The 11260-nt window shown below is 46.9% G+C and overlaps 2 protein-coding genes across 2 annotated transcripts; both read left to right on the forward strand.

Moving 5' to 3' along the window:
- The first annotated feature begins 5115 nt into the window (after positions 1-5115).
- Positions 5116-6190, forward strand: LOC118476105 (extensin-like). Its single transcript, XM_035964219.1, has 2 exons — positions 5116-5925; positions 5997-6190. The coding sequence occupies exons 1-2, from the start codon at positions 5380-5382 to the stop codon at positions 6141-6143; spliced, it is 693 nt and encodes a 230-aa protein (XP_035820112.1). The 5' UTR covers positions 5116-5379; the 3' UTR covers positions 6144-6190.
- A 313-nt stretch (positions 6191-6503) lies between these two features.
- Positions 6504-8929, forward strand: LOC100382441 (uncharacterized). Its single transcript, NM_001175183.2, has one exon. The coding sequence runs from the start codon at positions 6554-6556 to the stop codon at positions 8510-8512; it is 1959 nt and encodes a 652-aa protein (NP_001168654.2). The 5' UTR covers positions 6504-6553; the 3' UTR covers positions 8513-8929.
- The last annotated feature ends 2331 nt before the right edge of the window (positions 8930-11260 follow it).

The raw sequence follows: 11260 nt of genomic DNA on the forward strand, positions 1-11260 counted from the left end.
CTAGTGTGCACCGGACAGTCCGGTGCACCCGCGGATAGAAGGCAACCAGGGCCTTCTAAGTGGAGCTCCAACGGCTCCTAGGTCCCTTGGGGCTATAAAAAGACCCCTATGCACATGGAGCTCAAAACCAAGCAGTCATTGAACATCCTACAACGTTGAGACATTGAATTCACGCCTTTACTTTAGTAGATAGAGATTTGGGCACTTGTTTTGAGCTGTAACACCGCTGTGTTGTCTTTGTGCTTTTCTCTCTTGACTTGCGTGCGTGAGTTGCTACGAGTTTGTCTCGTGTGTTTGATTCTACTTCCCCTCTTATACTCTTGTTGTTTATTTGAGATCAATTGTGTTAGGGTGAGATACTCCAACTTGTGGAGATTCCTCACAAAGGGAAAACTTGAGATAAGGAAGAAAATTGTGGTACTAAAGTTTGATCTTTGGATCACTTGAGAGGGGTTGAGTGCAACTCTTGACCGAAGGTGGTCACCACAACGTGGAGTAGGCATTGGCCGAACCACGGGATAAAATCACTGTGTCACTTGTGCATCTCTTTATTGTGATTGTTTTCTTCCATAGAGTTCTCACATAATCACTTGCGTTATTGTGCCTAAGTTTAATACACATCTTTAAGGAACAATCAAGTGAAGAGTTCTCTTCTTCTCTCTACCTATATTCAAATCAACTTGGTTTTGATTCTACTAACATTTATTATAAACCAAGTTTGTCTTATTTAGAGTTGATTTTTGCAGGATCACACATTCACCCCCCTCTAGGTGCTCTCAACTGGTCCGGTGGTACACCAGACCCTACCACGTTAGTGCCACGTCAGAGATAGTCGTTGGAGTTCAAAATTGTTGTTGGAACAATGCTCGGTCTGGTGCACACTAGACTGGTCTGGGTAGCCATCCTATGAAGTATCCATTTACACCCTCTCAGTGTAAGTGGTCTAGTGCACACCGAAATAGTCCAAATAGCCAGGTTACCCAAGGTCTATTTTACACCCTTTCTATGTAACTGGTCTAGTGTGCACGAGACTGGACTAGTCTTAATCCTTATTTTAGGAAAAACTAAAAAAATTACTACCCTACAGATCCCTATCTATCCTCACTTTTCTTCTGCAGGTGAAAAGCAGCACTCGCCTGCCGAAATTTTCGTCGCTGCCTCTCCTCTCAATCCCCCATATTTTCTCTTTCCCACGTGAGAATCAGCATTCGCGCGTTCTTCCTCCTCACGCCTCCTGTTGTAGCGAGAGAGCTAGGCGATCACCTTCCTGCTTGTGCCTTGCCTCCTCCGGCCAAGGTTTACAAAACCGGTAAAAACTGCTGGTAAATAGGTCGGTTTACCGAAACCACCGTGGTGCGATTTCGGTTAACCACCGGGTTTTTTCAAATTCGTTCCAAATTCAAAACATTTGAAAAAATTCATAAAACCGAAAACCGCCGGTAAACCGTTTTTTGGAGCGGTAAACCATTATTTTTGGCCGGTAAACCGCCAATTTTTACCGGGAAACCGGATTTAATGCCACAATTGAGTATTTAGTGGTCAATTTAGGTATATTAGTCTTGCTTAATGTTATATAATATATGTGAAGATGCTATATGCTATATATGAAGATGAAACCCGTAGCTCAAGTCAAGTTTAGGCATTTTGTGGTCAATTTCACTTTTATTTCCTGTCCAAGATGGATTTCGTGGATCAAGTAGCTTCAGTTCTTCTAATAAGTATCCATCTGGATAAGACTCAATCTAGAACCCTTAGCTCTAGTTCTTCTGTATGTGTTCCTAAGATTTGCTGATCAGGAGAAAAGTTCAACATTTGGTGAGGTGCACATGCAATACACAAACACCAAACACACATACCGGTATGTTTTTTTGCTTTGTGGATAAGTATTTGTCTGTCGCTCTTGTTTTATCGATAATGTATCTCATATCTTTTGTATAGACCTATCACTATCACTATGACAGATTGTAACAATATCACGATACTTCAACATGCCTAAGTATTATCACTATTACTAAAGCTGAACATGTGAGTATTGTGAAATAAGTTGTCGTTGCCTCGTTGTAGAGTCGTAAAAGAACTTGTATTTGAGTATTGCGAAGTTTGTTGGTTGTTTGTTGCATGAGAACTGGAGTTTGTGGTTGCATATGTATGTTGTATGTTATTTTGGTGAACACATGTCGTGTGGATCAATTAATATTTACTGTGCAATGTGAAATGAGCAAACTACAGATAAATTTTGTCAAAAATTTTCATTTTTTCTGTAAAAAACAACAAAACCCGGTTTGTTTCGCGGTTAACCGACGGTTTAGAGCGGTTTTTCGCCGGTTTTTGAGCGGTTTTCCGCTGGTAAACCAGTTCGAATTCAAATTGATTTGAATTTATCAAACCAGTCCGTTTCTATCGGTTTCTACCGGTTTGCCGACGGTAAACCATTACCGGTGGGTAGCGGTTTTTTAATGCTAAACGGTTTTGTAAACCGTGCCTCCGGCTCAATTTGTCCTCCGCAGCTGCAACGAGAGAGCTGGGCGTCCCACCAAGCCCCATGTTCCAACGAATTCTTCGAGGATGCGTCTGCCACTAGCCACTAGTCGATCTTCAGCTCTGCTTTTATGAAACCCTGTCAATGTGTTTGGTTGGATGCGTGCTTACAACCAGGCGCAGTGTATGCGTTGACTTCGGGTAAGCACATGTTTGGATGGCTGCACGCGAGCGAGCGGGCCTGCATCTCCTGGTGCAGCACAGACCAATTTGTAGCTCTCTGTCTGCACACGCAGAAACGTGGGAATATTGCGTCTCCCGCGAGCCAAGCTCGGACAAGCCTGCATGTGGGTATGCGGACAACCAATCATGAGGTGTGTGAACTGGAACATTGCAGAGGTCTTGGCTTGATGCACTGGGCAAACAACCATTGAGTTCCTTCAGATATCCCCGAGCTATGACCTGCTACCTTCATGCGCAGCTCCTGCGATCGTCTTCCTGTTGGTGACATGTGACTCCCGTAAAGCAATGGCAAATGGTTGAACAACCAAATTTTAAAGGGTTTTAGAAAAATATAGGAAGTTGTTGGAGCATTGTCTTTTTTTCTGGATTATTACTTTTGAGGAAATCCAAATTTCCTTGTTTTAGGAGTTGTTCGAGATGCTCTTGTATTGGTTTGTTTTTATATTCCTCGATACTAAATATGGGAATTCAAACCCTGCCCAGAGTTTCTAGGTTCACGATTTTATTAGACTGTCTGGAGTATGTAAAAACTCATCTATCCTATATAAGTATGTTTTAATGATGATTTAAAAAATATTCTCTAAGTATAGATAACACGACTATCTCATTTTCTTTTATGTATTAGATAATTAATTAAGCAATATATATATATATATGTATATATATATACACGATATTTAAGGTTATGATAAATATGTGTATACAAAATCTGAAGTAAAAAATATTTTTATAAAAGTCTCTAAAGAATAAATATGGAGGAGAGATATAGTATAGAATTGGCGACAATCTTATGAGAAAAGCTTCATCCTATTTAGAGGGTGTTTGATTTTTGTGACTAAAGTTTAGACCGTGTCATATCAGATGTTTGGATGTGAATTACGAATATCGAATATAGTGTAATTATAAAACTAACTACATAGATGAAGACTAAATGGTAAAACAAATTTATTAAAATTAATTAATTAATGATCAGTAAATCTTTACTGTATCATCATATATGTGAATCATGGACTAATTAGGTTTAATATATTTATCATTTAGTTCTTGCATGTGTAGTTAATTTTATAGTTAAGATATATTTAATACTTTTAATTAGCATCCATATATTTAGTCCCTTTAAGCAATGAGATCTATTGTATGTCTGTATCTGATTCATTTCGAAATTATTGGAATTGAAAATCTAAAGGCTATTTTTAGCGGTTGTTCATTATATATCTTATTCTTTATTTTAAATTTCACTTACATACAAATTAAGATTTGTTTAGTTTCTTTAGTCATTTGACTGAATTTTTTTACTAAAATACTCTGTTTGGTTTTAATAATTTAATCTAGCTAAAGAGCATTAATTACTATGTATATTTACTGCATTACCCTATTTACTTCTTGCTCCTTAACACACGCGTCCAACTCATTTCCACATCCAGCCAGTGCACACGTTCAATAAAGAGGGAAGGGTAGGTTAGGTAAAAGGTACACTTTTAGTAATTTTTAATCACTCGTTTTGGCTAACATCAACTTCAATAGTTTTCTAAACAATTGTCTAAATATTAAATTTAAGGAGTTAACAGATAAAACACTTCTTCAATAGTTTTTTAAATGGATTTGCTAAATTTAGTTACTTGCTATCTAATCTCATTTACTCTTTAGATTTGACAACTCGATAGCAACTCACTAAACATAGTTGTCATCGATTTCTTCACATTTGCGTATTTATTTTACCCTTTCCTGCACAACAAGGTAGACAAGTCTGGCATGTTTTTTTATTTCTCGTGCAACGAGGCAACCAGCATGCGTGACACAACCTTCTACTCCATCGTCATACTACGGCTCACCCACTAGGCACGTCGCCAGACTGTCACTTCTCAACAGGTCACATCGACCAACCTTTTCCTCTACCCTCAATGTCCGTTACTCTCGATCCTACCGTCAGCCAGATTCGACGGAAGCCGTCCTACCAAAACTATATTCAAAATTAAACTATTATCCAAATATAAGGAACTGTTATTTAGCAACTTGCTAAACATAAATTTAAAGAGCTTTTTTCTAGAGAAATACTGGAGTTGCTCTAATAGAACTAAAATTTAGTCACCTCTTCTTGTCACCCTATCTACTTTTTAGAGATTAAATATAACTAAAATTTAGTCACTAAAATTTAGTTACCTCACACTAAACAAATAAACAGGCCCTAAGCACCCTAAGGCTGGTGCCAATGCGGGCGGCAGCGCGGGCGAGAAGAGGCCGTTGCCGCCCGCGCGCGGGCGATAGGCGGGCGAGAGGGCGACGCCGGGCGATGGCGCTGGCGCCCGGCGAGAGCGGGCGATATCGCCTCGCTCTCGCCCGCGCTGGAGCGCCCGCCCGGGCGAGAGGCGGGTGAGAGGGAGGCGAGAGGGAGGCGAGGCACTGGCGGGGCGAGAGCGCGGGCGAGAGCGACGTGGCGCGATCTGATTGGTCCACGTGTCGCGATCTGATTGGTCCACGTGTGCTAGCCGTTGCAACTAGCCGTTTTTGACCGTTTGGAGTCCAAAAAATTCGAAAAAAATTGCAAAAAATCACAAATTTCATCCCCAATCCCTCTATATATACCCCTACCCGGGTGGAGCTCATTCCACACACCATTCCATCTCATTTTTCTCTTCCAAACTCCCCTTTCTTCACACAATGTCGGGTTGGTCCCCAGATTTGAACACCTTCACGGATCTCTTGCAGTCCGATGGGTCACCTACAACCCTTCCGTTAGATGAGTCTTCTTCACTACATCGTCGCTCCGATGTTTCAGCCTCACTCCCCCGTGCACTATTTCCGGCTGCGCGTCCACCACCATACCCTTATCCCTATCATTTGTATCAATATCCACCGTCTTCATATGGTCAACCTCCAACTTCCCAAGCCGGAATTCAAGCCTCATTCCCGGTACGTCCGTATGCCCCTCCTCCACCTGCTGCGGACGAAAGTCAAGCTTCTTTCCAGATACCTCCATACGCCCCTCCTTCATATGCTCCACCTCCGTATGGAGTACCTCCTTATGCTCCATATGCTCCACCTCCGTATGGGGCACCTCATCCATATGCTCCACCTACGTATGGAGCACCTCCTCCAGTTGCACCTTTATCTGTTGGATCTGAAAACCAAGCTGAGGAAAATCCTGTGCCGAAGGAAAAGCGTCCAAAGAGGCTAGAGTGGACGAAGGAAGACGAGGAAAAGCTGGTGAGTGAATCGTTTCTCATTTATTTAATCTTGATTTTTTTAGTTTACTTATATTATAGGTTTTATTGTAGGTTAATGCTTGGTTTATGCATTCTAATGATCCCATCTCCAGCAACAATAAGAGCGGATCAAGTTTCTGGGGCCAAATAGCGGCAACATATAACTCCACCTCCGACCCTATCCGTCATCGAACCGCCAAGCAACTTTGTAATTTTTAATTCAATAAAAAATATTATGTTGTGTGTTTTCTGAGCGTTGAAATAAATCCGCGTGAATTACTTAATTCTGAAATAGAAAAGCTGACGTGGCTATAGCCTGAGGCTGTAGCCTGCTGCAGCCTGTGCACTGGAGCAGCAGGGGCGAGAGTGGAGGCGAGAGCTGACGTGGCAGGGGCGAGAAGGAGGCGGTGCACTGGACTCAGCCTAAGCACGAAGAAAGTATTGTAAATTTTGGGACCGTGCCTCTGCGAGTGCGAGTTGTGTGCACTGCAGTGTCCATCGCACCACAACTCCACCCACCCGCTTCGAGAGTCGAGACAACCAACAGGCCCGCGGCGCTCACGCCGCTCCGGACACCGGAGAGGGAGACGGACAAGAAAGGGGACCAGGCGACCACCCGGCCCTCGGCAATGGGGTCCTGTCCTCCTCCTCCGCCACCGCAGATGGCTCCTGTCCTCTCGCGATTTCCCATCACCCCCAAACCCGACCCCGACGGTCCAAGCCCTTCGCAATCCCCCATCCCCGTCGCAGAACGGTCGTCGCTGATGCTCGCGCTCACCCCGGAGCTTTGCGAGATTCACCACCGGGAGCTTGCTCCTTCCCCCGACGACGATCCCTCCTTCGCTCACTGCCTTCGCCAATACCAACTCCACCTCGAAGCCCTCGCCGCCCGTCTCCGCCCGCCCTCTTCCTCCTCACCCGCCGCCACACCTGTTGCACGAGTCCCTCCTCCGCCTCCATCTCTTCCCCCTCAGCAGGGGCAGCAACAACAAGCAGGCGCAGGCGGAGGATCCAACTCCAGCTCTAAGAAGCGCGCGCGCGCCGCCACTGAGGTGGTGCGCGCCACCCACCTGAGCCCGGCTGACCATCTCCGCTACCGCGCCCTCGTCCGCCGCGCGCGGCTCACCTTCGAGGCGCTCCGCAGCAGGTACCAGCGCCAGGAGACCTCCGCCGGCGTCCGCAACCGCCATGACCTCCGCGCCTCGAGCCAGATGCTCTCCGCCGGCCACTGGCTCCACCGCGAGGTCCGCCTCGTCGGCGACATCCCCGGCGTCCTCGTCGGCGACGCCTTCTACTACCGCGCCGAGATCTGCGTCGTCGGCCTCCACACCGCGCCTCAGGCCGGCATCGGCTACATCCCCGGTAGACTCCTCGACGTGGGCCAGTCCATCGCCACGAGCATCGTCTCCTCCGGAGGGTACCTCGACGACGAGGACACCGGCGACGTCCTCGTCTACACAGGCAGCGGCGGCCGCCAGCGCAACCGCGTGAACCACTCCGCCGACCAGACGCTCGAGCGTGGCAACCTCGCGCTCCACAACAGCTACCAGTACGGCGTGGAGGTGCGCGTCATCCGGTGCCACGACGTCGACCAAGGCCCCCACCGCAAGGTCTACGTCTACGACGGCCTCTACAGGGTCGTTAGCTCCACTTTCGGCCCCGGCAAGTCCGGCCACGACGTCTGCAAGTTCAAGCTGGTGCGTCTCCCCGGCCAGGACGAGCTAGCCAGCAAGACCTGGCACAACGCGAAGCTGCTCAAGGAGTCTATGGACGCCAGAATCCGCCCGCCAAGGTACATCTCCCTCGACCTCTCAAAGGGGACGGAGGTCCTTCGCGTCCCCGTCTGCAACAAGCTGGACGACGACAGGTCTCCCCTGATGTTTATGTACATTGTCCGCCCTGAGTTTCCAGTGCCGCCATCGCACGGGCCAGTCAGGCAGCACAGGGGCTGCCACTGCGCGTCGGGCTGTGGCTCCAAGTGCAGATGTGGGAGGAAGAACGGCGGGGGGCCAGTGTACACCGAGGATGAGACTCTGGTGATGGGGAGGCCGGTGGTGTATGAGTGCGGCGCTCTGTGTGGGTGCCCCATGACCTGCGTGAACCGTGTGACGCAGCGAGGGATGAAGCACCGGTTGGAGGTGTTCCGCTCCCATGAGACAGGCTGGGGTGTCCGGGCGCTTGACCTGATACAGCCGGGAGCTTTCGTGTGTGAGTACAGTGGGCATGTGGTCGCGATAGATGATCAGTCAGGCAGTGCGTTAATGGAGGGTCGCAGCATCATTGATCCAAGGAGGTTTCCGGAGCGATGGAGGGAGTGGGGAGATGCATCGGCTGTTGAACCAAGCATCAGGAGACGCCAGTTCACCAAGTATGCAGGGCCAGACTATGTTCTTGACGTGTCGGATAAGAGGAATGTGGCCTGCTACATTAGCCACAGCTGGACCCCTAATGTGTTCCTTCAGTTTGTGTTGCGCGGCAATGAGGACGAATCCTTCCCTCACCTGATGGTTTTTGCCATGGAGACCATCCCACCCATGCGTGAGCTGAGCATCGATTATGGAATTGATGAGGAGTTGAGTGCAAGCTGATGCTGGTTCTGAGGCAACAGTGTGGCGAAGGCTTACTGGACTTTTTAGATGGCAGTGTAGGCGAGGAATTTTTTGGGGATAACCATACATGATACCTTGGTTTAGTTTTGCGCTAGTTTGCACCCTCAAAATAGTTAGTTCTAGCTCTGAGAGTATCAAAAGGTGCTCACATTTCTTTTGTTGCCACTAATCCTTGCTTCAGTTATAGGGCTTACCTGCAAAAGGCATGCTGTTCTTTTACTAGTGTTGTGCACTTGTGCTGGTATGATTAATGGCTGTCACAAAAAGACTGTTTAGCAACTGTGTACTGTGGATGTTTATGAACTAATCTTTTGTGGTAGTTACATGAATGAACAGCTGCTTTACATAGGGGTTTGTTTGCCTTGTGCAAAACCCTCAATCTGGACAATTCACATGCATATTGAGTCATTTGTGAGCATGAGTCACTTGATTGGTAGTCTTGAGATGGTTTATGAACTGTCTGGTTTATGAACTGTCCTGTTTACTTAGATACAATGCTGTTTGAATCATGTTGATGAAGAGACTACAGATAGATTCCAGGTGTAGTCCTGGCCCAGTGACTCTTTGAGGATAGGACGTACTCTCTCTATTATAAATTATATATAATTATATCTGTTATAAATTGTAAGATGTTTTGGTGTTTTTGTAGATACATAACTTTTAGTACACACTCATATATACCCTATATCTAGTATATCTAGGTAGATAGGAAAACCAATGTATTTAGAAAAGGCAAACTGTTCTATAATTTTAAATGGATGGAGTACATCCATTTAACTAGTACAGTCTGTTTTTTAGGAGGATGGAGTTGCTGTTTAACTGAGGTCTTTGAGGTCTTAGGCTATCTTCAGCAGATCCCCTATCTCACCCTGTCGGTACCCTGAAGCTAGTGTACCCCTTGATACTGTATAAAGACGCAGTACCCACGCGGCTATCTCTTAGTCGCGTGATAAAGGTGCTGTGTGTGGGACCGAGCCATGACTCGCCCTAGCCTAGGACGACTACTCTGGGTCCACAACAGCGCCTGACCCCACCACATGGGCGGGTTCGGAGCCGCCACGTGTCCAGAGAAAGTGATATACCCCAAGGCCTCAACAATGAGTCCGGACCCCCATGGGAGAGTGCCGGACCCCTTGATATACAGTCCGGACCTTCAAGGTTGGTCCAGGACCTCCACGTGTGCAAGCCGGACCCCTGGAATGGGATCCGAACCCCCCGTATGGGGTTCGAGCCGCCCACAATGGGGTCCCAAGGTCCCAGAACAGAACATACTCGGGCCTTGAACAGGACCTGGGCGGGGGTCCGGTGCTGACATGTGTCTGGACCTAGTCTGGTGGGTTCCGGACCTGTCCGCATACACTCATGCCCCCCGCTCAGGCAGAGACCCGTTGCAGCCACGTGGCTAGGGGTGGGCATTTTAAAACCGAAAACCGAACCCGAACCCGAACCGAACCCGAATAGACCGAATTGTCGGTCTATTCGGGTTTTCGGGTTCGGGTTCGGTTCCTATTTGTGCTATATTTCGGGGTATGGGTTCGGGTTCGGTTCCTAACCTTTAAAACCCGAATAGACTTAATAACCCGAAATATAAAAAAGCTCTTAATATGTGATAGTATTATTATATGATTTATGAACTTATTAGCTAGAAATAATGATATCATCTTAACAATAATATATATATCTTTGTATGCTAATTTTTATAGTCACTTGTTGTAGTAATAGTACTTTCAATTAATTATTCATTGTATATATTTAACAAAATATACTAGTCTCTCTACAATTCGGGTCTATTCGGTGGACCGAATAGACCGAACCGAAATTGTGAGTCTATTCGGGTTCGGTTCCTAAAATATTTTTGAAAATTTCGGTTCTCATTTTTCAGAACCCGAAATTTCACAAACCCGAATAGACCGAACCGAATTACCCTAATAGACCGAATGCCCAGCCCTACACGTGGCATACTACGCGCGGCTTAAGCCAACGGGCGGAACCTAGCATGACGCCTCTGGGCTACGCGCGCCTCCGCATTCATTACGGATAACACGTGCGCCTGTCCATTCCACTAACAGGTGGCGTGCACAGTCCACGATACGCGGGCCATGATGTTATTCACCATTACTCGTACGTTTCGGCTATTAATGTTGCATGGACTGCGGTCATCAAGACTCCAGTGATTGCTTAGGCATTACTAGCATTAGTTACTCACATAATGTATTCTTTCCATTATGTTCCTGGACCCACATGTCGGGGCTCAGCATCCTTGTATGTGCCTCCCTTAAACTATAAAAGGGAAGGCACACAACGTTACAGGGGACAAGCTCTCAGACGCAGATACAGGCTCACACAAGCTGATAGACTCTTAATACTACTTACAGTGGAGGTAGGGTATTACGCTCCGGCTGTCTGAACCACTATAATCCATCGTGTCCTCGTGTGTTCATCCACCTTCCAACAGACAGGCAAACCGCTTAGGCCCCCTCTTCATCTTAGGATTACGGCGGGTGCGTTCTGCCACCCGGCCGGTGGATTTCTCCCACCGACATTTGGCGCGCCAGGTAGGGGCTTTGGCTTTAGGGTTTTCCTTATTTCCTTGCTCGACACGATGGTTCAAATCGTCGAGCACCATGACTTCATTCCTGAGGACTTCCCGATGGAGGAAGAGGCTGTGTCTTCTATGCCACGGGGCTCCAACCGCCCTGCGCCTGGTGCTACTGTTGTGCGCGGTGC

Source organism: Zea mays, chromosome 1 (genome assembly GCF_902167145.1).
Source record: "Zea mays cultivar B73 chromosome 1, Zm-B73-REFERENCE-NAM-5.0, whole genome shotgun sequence".
Taxonomy (NCBI): domain Eukaryota; kingdom Viridiplantae; phylum Streptophyta; class Magnoliopsida; order Poales; family Poaceae; genus Zea; species Zea mays.